Source organism: Lissotriton helveticus, chromosome 12, assembly GCF_964261635.1.
Source record: "Lissotriton helveticus chromosome 12, aLisHel1.1, whole genome shotgun sequence".
In the NCBI taxonomy this organism is placed as follows: domain Eukaryota; kingdom Metazoa; phylum Chordata; class Amphibia; order Caudata; family Salamandridae; genus Lissotriton; species Lissotriton helveticus.
The window spans coordinates 729,107,163-729,125,470 of NC_136073.1; the positions used below are offsets into that span (position 1 = coordinate 729,107,163).

General features: G+C 47.2%; 1 protein-coding gene across 1 annotated transcript in view; it reads right to left on the minus strand.

Moving 5' to 3' along the window:
• The window catches only part of ITGA10 (integrin subunit alpha 10), a 456,216-nt gene that overhangs the window by 354,130 nt on the left and 83,778 nt on the right, over positions 1-18,308 (minus strand). The window contains exon 2 of the mRNA XM_078670796.1: positions 13,729-13,840. Within this exon, the coding sequence (XP_078526922.1) occupies positions 13,729-13,840 (112 nt within the window). The remainder of the gene's footprint in view (positions 1-13,728; positions 13,841-18,308) is intronic.

Here is an 18,308-nt window from a genome sequence, read left to right on the forward strand (position 1 = left end):
GTCATATTTGCACATGTCCCGGGTCCAAGTTTCACTCTGTAGCATCTTTACGTACACCGCTGAGGGCAGGTACAAGGGGAGAGAGTCGTAGGAAAAAGGGTTGTTTTTTCTGTATGCCTTCTTAGTGTTACATATTGCAATTGCTTCCATATAGCGCTTCAAAGTCCTGACGAGGCGCTATGCTTGTATTCCTCCTAGAAACTTTGCCCAGTGGTCCTGTTGGCTCTTTTTTAGGTCTCCCACCAGGCACACACACCACCAGCCGCCAGTGCATGCTTCCACCAGGCACACACACCACCAGCCGTCAATGCACGCTTCCACCAGGCACACACACCACCAGCGGTCAGTGCACGTTTCCACCAGGCACACACACCACCAGCCGTCAGTGCACGCTTCCACCAGGCACACACACCACCAGCCGTCAGTGCACGCTTCCACCAGGCACACACCCCACCAGCCGTCAGTGCACGCATCCACCAGGCACACACACCACCAGCCGTCAGTGCACGCTCCCACCAGGCACACACACCACCAGCCGTCAGTGCACGCTTCCACCAGGCACACACACCACCAGCCGTCAGTGCACGCTTCCACCAAGCACACACACCACCAGCTGGCAGTGCACACTTCCACCAGGCACACACACCACCAGGCATCAGTGCACGCATCAATTGTTAACGCATCCACAATTTACTATTGTAGCAATCGCAGTATGGTGCACTTTACTTCTAAACATGTCAGTGCACACTTTTCCACCAGGCACACACACCACCAGCCTTCAGTGCATGCTTCCAGACGCACACACCACCAGCCGTCAGTGCACGCTTTCACCAGGGATACACACCACTGGCCGTCAGTGCACACTCACCAGGCACAGACACAACCAGCCGTCCGTGCGCGCTTTCACCGGACACAAACACCACCAGCCGTCCGTGCACACTTCCACCACACACACACCACCAGACGTCAGTGCATGATTTCACCTGGCACACACACACACACCACCAGCCGTCAGTGCACACTTTCACCGGGCACAAACAGCACCAGCCTTCAGTGCACGCTTCCACCAGGCACACACCACCAGCTGTCAGTGCACGCTTTCATCAAGCACACACACACACACCACCAGCCGTCAGTGCACGCTTTCACCAGGCACACACCACCAGCCGTCAGTGCACGCTTCCATCAGGCACACACCACCATCCGTCAGTGCACGCTTTCACCAAGCACACACACCACCAGCCGTCAGTGCACGCTTTAGCCAGGCACACACCACCAGCTGTCAGTGCACGCTTTCACCAAGCACACACAATACCAGCCGTCAGTGCACACTTCCACCAGGCACACACACCACCAACCGTCAGTGCACACTTCCACCAGGCACACACACCACCAGCCATCAGTGCACCATTTCTACAGGCACACACACCACCAGCCATCAGTGCACACATCAATTGTTAACGCATCCACAATTAACTATTGTAGAAATCGCAGTATGGCACACTTTACTTTCCGCGCAACCACTGCATCACTCAGCGCAACCACAGCATCACTCAGCGCAACCACAGCATCACTCAGCACCACCACAGCATCACTGGTTCAAATATGTTCTCTCAATGTTTCAAGCTTTATTACAAATGTCACAAAAAGATGTTAATATTTCACTTCTGTTCTTGGATTTTCGTCACAATAAAATACACTGAACATAATCTTCACAAAAGTTATTTACAAAAGTTTAAGCTATTGCCATTATAAATTAGAATCACTTTTAAGTATTAATTATTAAAAAGAAATAAAAGCCATTGTTATTTGTAATATCAACACATGTAAGTCACGTAAATACAAAACATGTTGCATTACCAATGCTATAGGTGTCACATTTGTGAAAGTTATATTAATTACGTTATTTAAAAAAAAACATAAATAAAAAATGTGTCATTTACCATACCAATAGCTCAAACTTTCCTAATGCGAGACCTATTGCATTGCAAATGCTTGTTCCAGATTGCAGTGACAGCAGGCACATCGATGTGGACTGCTCACACTGCTCACTTCTCACTTGTGGAGAAGTTACGGCATGACGTCATGCCGGGTGAGCGTTGCAGGGGAAGGGAAATCATTTAAAGAGAATCATTTTCTCTCTGGATTTCTTTTCTCTTTTTGAAACTCAGGAGCAGCAACATTGTGGTGGTGTCACCAGGGCTTTAAGTGGAAGCTTTTTCAATATTATATAGTAGCCATAGTTGCTGCTTATTTATCTTATGCAACTAACAACCATTGACAAAGCAAATAGTCCTGACTTGCAGGCATGATGTTACTTCTTGTATCATATATCTGGATGCAGTGACAGAAACAGCAAAATACAAGTGGGGCGGCACACTATACTAAGCACAGATTTGAGAGACCCCCAGTTTTTTCATCCCACTTAAAGCCCTGAGTGGAGGGTTAATTATCAAAATCTCTGTGACTAGCAGGTTCACATTAAAGCCACTAGGTTCATGTTTGAGAGTAGATCACCCTACCTACCAAACAGATAGCACCTCTTTCTCATTACAAGATCTTCTTTCCATCCCTACGAGTAGTGGTGACTTTGAAGAGTCACATGCTTACACGTAAGCCACAGTTTCGGAACTACTTACTCGCCAGCCTAAAAAGCTTAGATAGTTTATGCTTGAATTAGTAACCTCAGGAAATATCACTTTTTTTCGCAGACAGTGTTTGGGTTTACCAAGAAACTATACTTTTTCTCACCAAAAGCTTTGTGACACCACCTTCTAGTTGCATTGAATACCGAGGCGCTAATAACCTGCGAATGGCCAGGGTGGGGCATAATGGTCAGAGAAGCCGACTTTGGAGCTGCGGAACCAGGTTTGAGTCTCCGCATCGGCACAACATCCTGTGGGTCAGGGCAAAAAAAATTAATCTCCCTGTGCCTACCAAAAAAGGACGTGTCCTTGTGTAATGTAACTGGTGCTCATGGAAGGCGCTCCAATACCTTAAGTTCGAGTTCGCGCTATATAAAACTGCCCAAGAAAACAAAGGCAAGGATGGACGCCGGAGGGACAGTAGACCTCTAAACCTCCATTCCTACTCACTGAAGGGAGACATTCAAAAGGAAAAGTTGGCATTCAGCGACTGGCATTGGTGTGGACGCATGCAAGGGAGGCATGGCCTGGAAAAGTTGTTAGTTCCACCCCAGTGTTGGCAGCTACCCTAGAGTGGATGGAACCTGTCCCTTGGGGGCAGCTTCCAATTTTCCAATGCCTTATGCTTCCATTTCAGGTGGTGTTAACCCCTTCGCAGCGGGGGCGCGCAAAGCGCCCCGGTGCGGCATGTTTGCCGTGTGCTCATGATGAGCTCAGCTCGTCACGGCCACACCCGTTTCTGTGGAACGCTCAGCACAGCGGGGAAATTGGCCCCGCGTGCGAGCGTTGCGACCGTTATGACGAGCTCAGGTCGTCATGAGCACACGGCCACCGTGCCTCATGACGATCTGAGCTCGTCATGAGCACGCATGTGGTTAATACATCAATGGTTTGTGACAGCAACTGTGATTGCAAAGAACTCGACGGGGAACCCCAAAACTCATCCACTTCTCTTTTCAATTCATTATGGGTCGCAAATTGCTCTTTGCGAGTCATTTCTGACTCACATTGTGACTTATGTCTATTGTGACCTGCATTTTGGAAGAGGTTAAGTGTGTTAATTTTAGATAATACAGTCTTTGCGACCACAAATCATATTTGTAAATCAAGCCCTATAGTTCCTGCGGGCGGGGGCCTGACGCCAACAGTCTGTTTACTATCTGCTGTTCACGACTTATTCCCTCAGTCGCTCACCATCTTCCTTTACTGTAAAAGAAACACATTTACAACAATAAACGAAGAAAAAAAACCTTTAAAGAGTGGGGAGACCACTACAGAGAACATACTTAGTGCTTCAACGCCTCTTCAAGGCTAGTACGCGCTAAATAAATGCATTAACATTCCATGGATTAGATTTGAATAGATTGGCAAGGACCTGATTTTTCGTTCTGTATTCCTCTTTTGGTCATCCTTTTCTTTCTCCTTTCTCTCTCTTGCTCAAAATTTGGTTATGAATAATGAAATCTCAGCTTCAAAAAACAAGCATTGGTAAAGCCAATAGATCGCGCACGTGTGAGAGTTATTGCCTTCTGCAATGTGTTTTAGCCATGTTGTACACCACGGTGGTTGCTGTCATAGAGTGGAGTGGAGTGTCATAGAGTGGAGTAGAGTGGCATGGCATAATGTAGAGTGACGTAGAGGAGAGTGTTGTAGAGTGGGGTTTAGGGGAGAAGAGTGGCATAGAGTGGAGTAGAGTGGCCTAGAATGATGTAGCGTGTTATCAGTGGAGTAATATGTAATGTGGTGGCACAGGGTGGAGTAGCACACAATGAATTGGGGTGGAGTGGATTCGATTAGAGATCAGTTGATTAGATTAGAGTGTATTGGATTAGAGGAAAGTGTATTTGTGGAGTGGATTAAAGTGGGGTGGTGTGGATTCGTGTATATTGCATTAGAGTGAATTAGAGTGGAGTGGATTAGAATTAGAGTGGAATGGATAATAGTGGATTGGATCAGAAAGAATTAGAGAAGAGTGGATTAGAGCAGAGTGAAATAGAGTAAAGTGGAGAGAAGGACAAAACAAATGGGCACCCAATGAGTTTTACTTGCACAATTGCTGTAAAGTACAAAGCTCCTAGAGTGTTGTGGAGTGTTGTATAGTGGAGTAGAGTGTCATACAGTAGAGTGTCATGTAATGCTGTGTCAGAGTGGAGAAAAGTGGAGTGGGGCAGGGTGGAACGGATTAGAGCGGAGTGGAGAGCATTAGATTAGAGTGGATTGGATTAGAGTGCAGTGGATGAGTTGAGTGAATTAGAGTACAGTGGATGAGTGGATTTGAGTTGAGTGGATTAGAGTGGAGTGGATTAAAATGGAGTGGATTAGAGTGGAAGAGATTGGAGTGGAGTGGAGTAGGCATAGCATGGAGTGGAGTGGATTAGAGTGGAGTGGAGTAGAGTTGTTTAGAGTGAAGTGGATTTGTTTAGAGTGGATTGGTTTGGATTAGAGTGGATTAGAGTGGAGTGGTTTCAAGTGGATTACAGTGGATTGGTTTGGATTAGAGTCGTTTGGAGTGGATCAGAGTGGTTTGGATTAGAGTGGATTGGAGTAGATTAGAGTGGAGTAGATTAGAGTGGAGTGAGAGGAGTAGAGTGGAGTGGAGCAGAGTGGAGTAGAATGAAGGACAAAACAAATGCACACACAAGGAGTTGCATAATTGCTGTCAAGTACAAAGCTCCCAGAACTCTGCCTCCAAAAACACATGACAAAATAAATTAATGTGACCTTGTGTAATGTAACTTGCACTCATGTTAAATGCTCTAATATCTTCAGGTCGGGTCAAGTTGCACTTTAAATAAAATTGGAAAAAAGAAGATATAGTACCTCAATCGCAGCGGGAGTTGAGAATGGGAACTAATTATGAGAAATCAATTTCTACTTCGTCCATGCGCCACACAAAGAATGGAAGTGACGTAGGGACTGACGTCTGGGATGCGCTGTTGATTTAGAAGGCGGTTAGGAAAAGTGATAATGATGCTGATGAATGGGAAGTAATGGGAAGACTAAAAACCCCATTTAAGATGCAAGAGGTCACCAAGCCACAGCAACACATGCGCGCTGCCTGCAGGCTCGACCTAATGAGTGCCGGCACCCACCAGCCGGACCCATAGGCACAAATTAAGCACTATACCTGCCAACTCACATAATGCCACCGTGTGACACACGATATGGGCTCCCATCACTCGGTCTCCCAGTAAGGAGCCAATATCACAGGGTGGCAGGGAAAACGAGCTGAAAACCAATGTAAATAGTGGTTTTTGAGCTCGTTTTCTGAGGCTTTGAACTGCCGACATCCATTAAGGGGAGTGAAAACACCCCAGGACATCTGCATCAGTCTCAGCAAGCTATTCTTTTTTTTCGGGGGGGAGGGGAGAGGGGGCTTGGGGGCGTGGTGGAGTTCAAAAGTGCTTCTTAGGTACTTCTGGCCCGGTGAGACTTGTTAGCAGGTATGAAGCACTGAATTGGGACTCTTTCATTTTAGGTCTTGCCAACAACAATTTTATATTAGAAATAACATAAATGACAGGGAAAGAAATATAAACACTAATAACAATCGCTCCACAAATGCAGAACTAATTAGGAGTTTCTGACTGCACCGCTGGGGTAAACATTTAAGGTGGAAAAGAGGAATATTTATTTTAAAGAGTCATCCCTCTTTTTGAAACCTCTCTAATTGTTTCCTCATTTAGGGCCAGATGTTAAAAATTCAGTTGTGCATGCAAGCTGGGAAATGTATTGTTCTGGAAGTGCTAATCCAGTTATGATATATACAAAAACTGAATTTTCACTCGTAAACACGTGTTCTATTACCACAGAGAAGTGGGAAGTGGCAACGCTCCGAAACGTTTGGGAACACTCAGACTTTTAAGTTTGGGAGTATTCACAAACAAGTTTCCATTGTATTCCCGCCCTGGAAATGGTTGGACACTTACCACCACGAGGGGCAGTAGTAAACCCTTTCAAGTGTGTAAATCCGCTTAACATACCCACAAAATGGTGGGATGTAAAGAAATGTGTATCTACATAAGAAACAAAAAAAGTACAAAAGAACAAATACATAAGTTTTTTTTGCATGCACAATTACAACTATGTACACAAGCGTTTTACAGGGACTACCATTTGGAAATCTACTCACATGGGAGGTAATTGACCGTCAGTTTCAGAATCGATGTAAAAAAATTGTGTGAATTGGGCCTTTTGTGCCTCTTTTTTAAAATAACCTTAAATTGTGGTTTACAAAAAGAACTGACATTATATTTGTGCTTCTCACATAAACAAAGCTAGCTAGACTATGGGCCGTGGTCAGAAACACAGTTAAACCACGGCATCACTGCTGGAGTGTATTTAAAACTTGGATAAGCATGGTTTGCCCCTGAATATGAAAACAGGGTAGTGCAGGAGGAAATAGAACATGTGGTCAGAATCTGCTTTAAGTCTGACCGCAATTTAGAGCTCCAAACAGAACATTTTAGAGCAGAGTGCTATCTATATCGTCCACTAACTGCTGCAAGACAAATAGCCACAGGAGAAGATTGAAAGAGAGCAAAGAATAAAAAAAAATATATATATATATATAACATATTAAAGTATTTCTTAGACAAAAAAAAAGTGCAATTATTTAAACCCAAACCAAATTAAAATGCTGAAGATACCGGATAAAAAGAAAAGGCTAGGCCCAAGTAGACAAGTATTGTCAGCAATTTATGTAAAAAGTTCTTTGAAGGACAAAAAAATAAAACAGCAAATATGTCAGTGCAGGCGTTTAGCCCTCTCAAACCATTTGAAAATACTGCGACTGAAAAAGGAAAAAATATTAGCATAAATACTAACTTTTTAAGTGTCTACTTTGGATTTAAAAAGGCTAAAACATTTAGCACAGCTTCATTGTTTCACTTGCGTACTTTGGGGCATATCATCAACGAGGCGATAAAAAATTATCACCGCTTTTGCGTCCGTTTTCGGACGAAAAGCGGCGATAATTTTATCGCCTATTCAGCAAGGTCACGCTATCGTGTGAAACCTTGCATTAGCGCCTGTTTTCTGAACGCCCAGCTTTGCATCTCTAATGAGATGCAAAGTGGGCGTTCCTGCCCTGACATACCTGGAGAAATGTCGCTAAGCGACATTTCTCCAATTAACAATGTGCACGCTAACCTGCAGAGTGACAAGCAAAGTAGCAATAACCTCTGTTATCGCTACTTTCCTTACGCCTGCTTCAAGACGGACTCAGCCATGATATCCTATATAAGGTGAATATCATGGCTAAGTATGCCTCGCCCTATCATCAAGATATCGCCAAACTTTGTGAGTTTATCGCTGGGTTTCCAGCGATAATCTCACATTTGGCAGTTAGCGCTTGGAATTTTATCGCTTTTGAGATAAGCGATGCTAAGAGCACGCTATTTCAGCGATAAAATTCCGCGTTACCTGTCGATAATTATGCTAGCGCTAAGTGCGCTTAGCGATAATTATCGCCGGTCCTTAATGATATGCCCTTGAGTCCTTAAAAAGTGCTTAAAGTCCTTGAAACGTGTCAAGATGTATAATATAATGACTGTACAAAACCAAACTAAAGGAAAAACTTCACTTCACCATTTTTCAGCAGAGTTGAGCTGTTGTAGAAGAGGGAGAAGAAAGGAACTGGCAGGAGGAGCAGTGGAAGAGGGGGAAGGTGAAGGGAGACTGGGTGCAGAGGGAGACTGGGGAGCAGAGGCTAAAGCTCAGGGCAGTACACTTGCTAGAAGCATGGGGGAAAGGAACACTGGAGCATCACAAGTGTATTATTCCCTGACTCTGTCCAGTCAGCAGGACAGAAGTGGCCTGGAGGTAAGTGCCTGGCCGGCCCTAAATCAGATTGAGAGGGACAGCGCCCTGGGCGGAAATAAAATGTGGTGTTTCTTGAGGGGGTGGGGTCATTTCAGTGTGACGGTAGGAGGTGTGAGAAAGACGGGGGAGGGGAGGGCAGGGTGTTGACAGGGTGATACTGTTACGCTGCGGTACATTAAGGGCTGATTACAAAGTCGTTAACAGGCCCCGATTGAGACCAGGTGGGGCCGAGGAGCTGCTGTTTGCATAACATTAAGTCAGGCAGCTTCCTGCTGCACCCCTTGGAATATAGGCGCCACGCGCCTGGGCCCAGCTCGCCCATACCCAAGGCCGGCCCAGGGTAAGTGGCGATCATTTTAAGGGCCTTCAGTAAATAGTAACCTACTTCCTTGCCTTCCGGACCTATGCTGCCCAGGTTGCCCAGCAACAGTGAAGACAGCCCTCACTGCAATGGAAAGGAAGGTGGATGGCCACGTCATTAGACGGGACAGCCTCTTAGTGTTTCTTCCCTGCACATGGAAATGGCATTTTTTCAGTGGCCATCTGGCTAGTCTTGGCCAGCTTGAGGTTTCTTCTTCTTAGCCAGGTGGTGACGTCATGCCCCGTCTAAGGTTGGGTATTTAGGAGGGATCACACTCCTGCGCTGCTTTTTTTGCAGTACCACATGGAAAAATATCCCACCCACCCAGTGTGCATAGCAATGAGTAAGGAATAATTTGTCGGTTTCTTTTTAGCGGCACAAGCTGAGTTACTGGGCGGTCCTAACTCATGTAGCGTAAATTATCGCAATAGGTGAGGGATGGGTCCACAAACTTGATGTATGCAGGACATTGAGGACCCCGAGAAGAGCGCAACTGCGTCCCCTTATTCCACAGAGGACAGTTGGTGTCCTGACAGCTGGGGGTTGGCCTCAGCTCGCTTTGTGTTGGCACGGGTGCAGCAACTCAAGAACTGCATGGGCCCCAGTCGTAATGCACAATCATAAGCTTCGGATAGCGAAATACAATACATTACTGTGGTTCCTGGTGGGTCTGGATGGGTTTCAGGATAGACGATCGTTTTTTGTCTGGAAAAGGCTCAGCTCTAACCCTACCATGGCATTGCTGAAAAAAGGATCAATACATTTGCAGTCTTCGCCCATAAATGTTCGTAGGTTCTGTTTCGCGATGTACACGGTGTCTTTCGTCACAAGAGAAAGGACGACAAGGTACAGAAATGCTATGGAAAGAAGAGTTGAAACACTGCTCTTTGCTACTATTTAGGGTTGTATGATGAAATATCACCAACAAAAACATTGATAACAAAAATATCACCCAAAAAATATTGAGGACACAAATATCAACTTTACATACCTTTTTTTGTACAGTCAAAAATATTGAAAAAAATATTTAAAAGACCACATCATCAGTAAATAGTGATGAAAATACATACTATAAAATAATCGTAAAAAAACATTTACATAACATTTCAAAAGATACATTTTTAACAAATAATAGACAAAACACTATTAATACTAACGAATTATAATTACAGCACTGAATGTTAACATATTTAATCAAGCAATAGCAGACTCTTTGCTGATGTTAACCGATGGCCTTTTCAGTTGCTGATTCTTGTGTTCCGGTGTTAAACTGGTGCTAATGAAGTGCAACTCTGCCCAGGCAATATTAATGTATGTTGAAATAACAGACGAAATAATTCTATCACAGTTTCTTCCTGGCTATACATCATTTGGCTTTTCTTCCCACATAATTTTACCAATGATGCCTCGTGGTTTGGCCCACCATGCCGCATAATTCCAGTGGCCCTGGATATACATTAAGCATTGTAAGTATTTTCTCTATAAGAGCGCCTTTTTTGGAGGCTGAGTTTTGGATTAATCAAAACTCAAATCTACATTAGATAACAAATAAATACTGTTTGGAACAAAGCAATATTACGTAATACTGAGCATTATATGCAGAAAACTCAAAAACTGAAAGAAAAGACTTACATGTCATTCCCGCTTACGCACAAGAGCAGCTACAGGGACCGCGCCAATAGAGCCAGGGGAGGAATAGCCATCGTCTACAAGTCCATCCTCAATGTCACCACCCACGCAGACGACACCCTCAACACCGCCGAACACCTGCACTTCCGGATCCACACCGACCCCAACACCACCCTCAGAGGAACACTCGTCTACAGACCCCCCCGGACCCCGGGCTCAGTTCAGCGACCCCATCGCCGACCTCGCCAGCACCCACGCACTCGCCTCCACGGACCACATCCTCCTCGGGGACCTGAATTTCCACCTCGAGAAGAATAACAACGCCAACTCCGCCACGCTGATCGAAAACCTCGCCAACCTCGGCCTCAGACAACTCGTCACCGCACCCACCCACGCCGCAGGCCACACGCTGGATGCCGTCTTCTTCACAAGCACCCACGTCGCCTTCGACCACACCTCCGAGCCCACTGGACCGACCACCGCTGCATCCATTTTACCTTAAAAAAACCAACCACGCACCATCACACCCAACAGCCGCCGCTGCTGGAACAAAGTCACCGAAGACCAGCTGACCACCACCCTCGCCCAGAACCCATCCATCGACCCCACCTGCCCTGACGCCGCAGCCCGCAACCTCAGACAATGGATCGACGAGTGCGCCAACACCCTCGCCCCACTCAAGAGACCATCCAACAGCCACGCCAGCAGGAGAAGCCACCTGGTTCATCGACTAGCTCCTGACCTCCAAACGCGCCTGCCGTAAGCTGAAGAAAAAATGGCTTCACAACCGAACGCCAGAAAACCACGCAGCCCACAAGGACGCCACCCGCAGACATCACCACCTCATCAGACTAGCCAAGAGATCCTCCTTCAAAAACCGCCTGGACAACAACGCACACGACAGCAAAGAGCTCTTCCGAATCGTGAAAGAACTCTGCAATCCCGACGCCAGCGCCAACGACATACTGCCCTCACAGGAACTGTGCGACTCACTGGCCATATTCTTCCACCGCAAGATCACTGACATCCACGACAGCTTCAACTCCACGACCGCACCAACGATGCACGACGCCACTTTCCCCGCGTTCACCAACAGCGCCAACCACCTGGCCTCCTGAACCAACACCAACGACGACGAGACACGCAAGATCATGAACTCCATCAACTCAGGATCTCCGTCAGACCCATGCCCACACCACGTATTCACCAAAGCAGACGCGGCCATCGCACCCCAACTACGGAAGATCAACATCTCCTTCGAGAAAGCGACATTTCCGGAAAGCTGGAAGCATGCCGAAATCAACGCCCTACTCAAAAAACCCAAGGCGGACCCCAAGGACCTCAAGAATGTCCGACCCATCTCCCTGCTCCCGTTCCCGGCAAAGGTCTTCGAGAAAATCATCAACATTCAACTGACCCGCCACCTCGAAGACAACAACATCCTGGACCCGTCCCAATCCGAATTCAGACGTAATCACAGCACCGAGACAGCCCTCATCGCCGCCACAGACGACATCAGACGCCAACTGGACAACGGCGAAACATCAGCCCTCATCCTCCTGGACCTGTCAGCCGCTTTCGACACGGTCTGCCACCGCACCCTAAAGACACGCCTCCAAGAAGCCGGAATCCGAGAGAAAATTCCTCTCCGGCAGAACCCAGAGCGTCCGCCTCCCGTCTTTCCGGTCAGAAGCCACCGACATCTGCGGCGTCCCCCAGGGCTCATCCCTCAGCCCGACACTGTTCAACATCTACATGGCCCCCCTCGCACAAGTGGCCCACCACCACCTCAACATCATCTCCTACGCCGACGACACCCAGCTCATTCTCTCCCTCACCAAGGACCCCCACACCGCCAAAACCAACATCCACGAGGGCATGAAGGCCATCGCCGACTGGATGAGGAGCAGCCGCCTGAAACTGAACTCGGACAAGACGGAGGTCCTCATCCTGGGACCTACCCCCTCAGCCTGGGACGACTCCTGGTGGCCAACCGCCCTAGGGACTGCACCGACCACGCACGCAACCTAGGATTCATCCTCGACTCCTCCCTCTCCATGTCCAAACAAGTCAACGCCGTCTCCTCCTCCTGCTACAACACCCTGCGCCTGCTCCGCCGGATCTACAAATGGATCCCGACCGAAACAAGAAGAACAGTGACACAGGCCCTCGTCAGCAGCAGACTGGACTACGGCAATGCACTCTACGCAGGTATCCCAGCCAAACACCTACAACGACTACAACGCATCCAAAACGCCTCCGCCCGACTGATCATCAACACCCCCCGCCGCAGCCACATCACCCCCTACCTGAGAGACCTACACTGGCTCTCCGTCAACAAGAGGATCACCTTCAAACTCCTCACCCACGCACACAAAGCACTCCACAACGCCGGTCCAGCCTACCTGAACAGCAGACTCAGCTTCTACACTCCCACCCGCCAGCTCCGCTCCGCCAGCCTCACTCTCACATATGTCCCCCGCATCCAACGCTCGACCGCCGGCGGCAGATCCTTCTCTTACCTCGCCGCCAAAACCTGGAACACCCTCCCAACCCACATACGCCAGACCCAAGACCTACTCGCCTTCAGAAGACTCCTCAAGACCTGGCTCTTCGAGCAGTAGCGGCACCCCCCCCTCCCCTCAGCGCCTTGAGACCCTCACGGGTATGTAGCGTGCTTTACAAGTTCCTTGATTGATTGATTGATTGAGAGCATCGCCCCACTGAGTTCAAAGGAAAAATAAAATGATAAGAACGCAACGTTAATACCGTTACGTTATTATAATTTTATTTTTTATATGGAGAAAGAGCCAGGTTGGAGCGAGGCTGGGCCTGGCTGTCCTCAGAGGGAGGAGAAGTTGTTGCTACACTAAAAGTGCGCATGACGGTTTGGCCGGCCATCGCGAGCTGGCCAAACAGTCATGCTCACTTAGCATGTTCTACAGGCCACATGGAGAACAAGCACAGGATCCCATTCCCTGTCTGAGCGCGGAGTTAGGCCGCTCAGACCAATCACGATGCTACTGTCATGCTGGTGTCAGCAGCATCGTGATTGGCTAGGGGAGTCCGGGAGTCTGTGTGCTTCCTGGAAACTACAGGAGAGGACGGAGGCGAGGCGGCGACCGGCAGGTAAGTGAGCTTTTATTTTAATTATTTTTAATTTTTTTGTAACTCCCCCTAACACCTGCCCCACCGCTGCCGCTCCTTTTAAATACACTCAGGTAATAGGTCCAATCATTTCATAAGCCACTAAACATAACTCTCATTTACCATTTCTGCCCTTCCGCCTCGTGCTGGAGGACTTTGTAGCCAAATTGAGCGTCTTGGGGTCCACGGAAAACTTGGGGCCTCTTTACATCAATATTGAAAGGACTGCAGAACCCTGGAAATAAAAGGCACAGGATCAATGTCAGGACAGCACTGTAGTTCTCTGGTCTTGTTAGCTCCAAAAAATAGTTCAAATACATGAATACATTAGTTATAGAACATTTTAGCACTTGTGGGCACACCTTTGAAACATGCATTGCTCAAGGTTGTTTTGCAAATTTAATGGTTTCTCGAATTTTGATGATTTTCAAAATAAAGGGAAAAACAGACACTTCTGTGAGCAGCTTCGGTCTACAAGTGGTTTCAAGTATCTATTTTTTTTAAATAGGTACATGTGCAATCAGGGCAAAAAGATGTCATAAGGATGTGTGTGTAAGAAGTAAGCTTTGCTTCCAGTCATTGCTAAAAAGAGCAATGCAATTGTCTCAAGTGCAAGAATGGTCCTAACTGCAAGCATATGGATATTTTGTCGTTTGGCTTCTCCCTTCTCTCAAGCACCAAGGCCATTTTGGAAGCTATTTGTCGTAATCTGGTATCCTCCTATGGTCGTTTGTGGTGGCCCCATAAGATAGTTTCGTACAATGCTCTTAACATCTGCCCTGAGTGCAATTATTGCAGAAAGGTGTCTGGGTTATGGTTACATGAAACCACTGCTTCCTCCCCTTTTCCCTAAGCTTGAAGTCATAGCTGCTCCTCATTATTTTCTTTTGGTGTGGCAGCTGCAATGATCTTTTATATTCGTAGGTGAAGTGAAATGTAGCCTCCCCCAGTAGCAGCGGAGCAACATCTGCAACCTGTAGGAGCAGTCAGCGGCGGCTCCTCTGCTAGGGCGGAAGAGCGTCGCCCCCCCACCAATGGTAGGAAAGGAAAAATAAAACGAGTGTAGTTTTATTTCTCCTTACCTGTGAGGCTTGGGGGCAGGGCCTGGGGGGGGGGGGGTGACAGCACAGAGGGGAGTCGTATTGCACTCCCTTCACTGCGCATGACAGTTTGGACGGTTGTCTCAGGCCGGCCAAACCGTCAAAAGTGAAAGCTCTCTCCAACCTCAGTTGCATTGCTGGGGTTGGAGAGAGCAGACACAGGCTCCCAGTCTGTCCTGGAGTGCTAATCAAGGACACTCAGGCCAATCCTGAGGCTGCTCTCTTGTGAGAGCAGCTTTAGGATTGGTCGCAGAGCAGGCTGGGAGCCTGTGCCTGAAGAAGAGGAGCAGAGTAGCGTGATGTGCGACGTGGCCGGCTGAAGGTACTTTAAAAAGAAAATGATTCTTTTTTAATTTTGCCCTCCTCTCTTCGCGACCTCTATGCCCAGAGGTGCAACTAGCTGCAGGGGCTCTTAGAAGGGGTGAAACAACTGCAAGGCCTAATTAACATTCAAATGGTCTTTTAAAGACCTGTGAAACGTTCGGTTGCGGCTCTGTGTGTGCCCGGATTCTGCCTCTTCCCGGGCTGCCACACACGACGGGGGGGGGGCTGAAGCCCGGTGAGTTCAATGGGTGTTGCGCGCCTGTCTATGCCCGCCCCTCCTATTGCCCACGTAGCCACTCGTAGCAAACACTGGGCGCTACTGAGTCTGTTGCCTAGACTGGGGTGCTGTAGGCTAGGTTCATGCATGTCTCTGCATTGAAAAGGTGAACATCCCACCCCACGACTAACAGGCCCAATGGGAATAGGAATTCTTAAAACATCTTTTCTTAAAGAAGGTCTGATGGAGCCAAGCACAGGGTGAGGCTATCTTACTGCATAAGACCTATTGTGTGCTTACCAAGAACTTACAGGAGCTTACAACCCAACCAGTACGTACCATTGCCTGGCTTTATCACTCTCATTTGCCTGCTTCTTCTTCAACAATTTTCCATGTCACAACTTGTCCATATTGTGTGTGTCCTTCCCCTGGAGCATAACCTCTTTACCATCTCTCTAACTGGCTGACTTCTATCCTAACTACTCTTTTCTTTTTACTTAAGCACTCCATGCGTGTGCATGTGTTTTCCAACTTTCTCTCTGGTGCGTTGCTCCCACCTGCCCCTCACCCAGTGCTGACATCTAACTCATGCTGCAAGGGCTCTCTTGTGCGCTTCCCACCCACCAAACTTCTTCGCTCCTCTGTGCTATGTGTTGTTTTCTAGCTCGTGCTTCTACCATCGCTTCAATGTTGCTTTCCCCCATGTGCTACTTTCCCCCCTACTACCCACTTTTCGTTGCTACCACCCTTTCTCCTTCATTGCCAACCACACCAATAGGCTTGACCTTAGCTGCCAAGCTTGTGGATTTGGTATCATTTGTTTGTCTTGTTTTTTGTAAAACGTTGTTACTGGCGGAGCTGCCAGGCCCGTCTCAATCTGAAACAAGCATTTACAATGCAATGGTCTCGGCATTGTTAAAGTTAGAGCTATTGGCATTGCTCATGACATTATTTTTATTTATGTTTTTATTTTTAAAACATATAAAGAAATTGCATTGTCATTTACATTGCCAATAGCTTAATCTCTCGCAAAAGTGAGACCTATTGCATTTGCACCCACACACAGAGCCACACACACAAAGCCACCCACACACACACAGAGCCACCCACACAGAGCCACCCACACAGAGTCATTCACATAGAGCCGCCTACACACACACACAGAGCCACCCACACAGAGCCACCTACACACACACAGAGCCACCCTCACACAGACAGAGCCACCCACACAGGCAGAGCCACACATACACACACAGACAGAGCCACACACACACAGACAGAGCCAGACACACACACAGAGCCACACACACAGAACCACACAAACACACACACAGAGCCACACACACAGAGGCACACACACACACACAGACAGAGCCACACACACACAGACAGAGCCACACACACACACACAGAGCCACACACACACACACAGAGCCACACACACACACACAGAGCCACACACACACACACAGAGCCAGCCACACACACACACACAGCCACAGAGACACAGGTCAGCCGGTACGCTGGCGTCCATGCCCTGGGCACCCACTGCCCCTCACCACACGCCCACCTCTGCCCAGTAACGCCCCAGGGACCAGAGGCAAGAAAAACTATCACAACCAGGGAAGAGAGGCAAGAAAAAACTATCACAACCAGGGAACAGAGGCAAGAAAAACAATCACAATTAGGGAATAGAGGCAAGAAAAACGGGCACAACAAGGGAAGAGAGGCAATTAAAAACGATCACAACCAGGGAACAGAGGCAATTAAAAACGGGCACAACCAGGGAACAGAGGCAAGAAAAGCAAGCACAACCAGGGCTATTTTTCAGGCTACTCTCATATTTGCATTGGGGCCAGTTTCACCCTTGCTACTTCACGGTGTTTCTAGGCCACATTTAAAAGGGTTTAATGCTATTCATGGCTAGAGGCCCATTAGTTACACTGACCTGTCGGACAACAGGCTGAGAACTGGAGGCTCCCAGAGTCAAACTATGAAGCATTGCTAAGCAATCTGTAATACAGTATCTTAAAATAAGTGCACTGAGGTAGCAAGAGGGCTATATAAAAAAAGAAGAAACAATAAAATGGCTCACTGGCACCACTAGAAATTGGAAGAGCCAGTCTAGCCCTGCATATAGTAAGAGCGTGACATTAACAGGAAGAAGAGAGCATGCCTCTGGGTTTATCTTTCTCTTAATATCCAGAATCAGGCGTGCGGTAGCACTGGCCGAACCACAGTCATAAGTGAAGCATTTGCCTATCTCTTCTCTCACCAATTACTTTGCAAGTAAGCACGGCTAGTGTTCCCTCCCTCGCCAAACAATTTACCAACACAGGACTGGTATGTGCACTGCCTGTACAAAGGGCAGTCAAATGCGACCTAGAGCTATTGTCTCTTTTGATCAGTCCTGAAGCCTCCAATGGCAGCTCCTTATATATAACGTCATCGCCATAAACCTACTAACAACTTAAGGTGCAAGACCGAAAACAGATGACAAAAGCGCTTTAAACGTCACACCAACTTCATTGGCACTGAAAAAGGACAACGTTGGTGGCACGGCACTTCTGAAGTTGTATTAATGTGGGATTTAATATAGCAGCAGATCAAAAGGAATGATGTTTTAATAGTTACATTTTGATAAATTTACGAATTAAAAAAAGTAGGTACAGTGAACATACTCAAAATAAACTAAGCGCGCTAAAAAGAACCTACTATGTCGCAATTTTTTATTTACTTTTTATTTACTATTGGCAACAGGTATTATGAATAAGCTGCGTTTAGATTTCTTTTAGCTCATAAATACGTTTTGTCACTTTGCGTGTTGTTTTCTTATTTCTCCACGAAGCGCGTACATATAAAGAGACAGATGCCGGTTTAAGATGGTCGTCCGAGGGACCTAGAGACGGGGAAAGGCTTGCCAGTCCTCATCACTCTCTTAACTATACAATCGTCATGGGGCGGCAGATCAAAAGTCTTGCAAGGTAGCCTCTTGTAAAGCAAAGGATTTAGGGTTCCCATGTACGTTTCTTCTAAAATGCATTTCCGAGGTACATAAATGG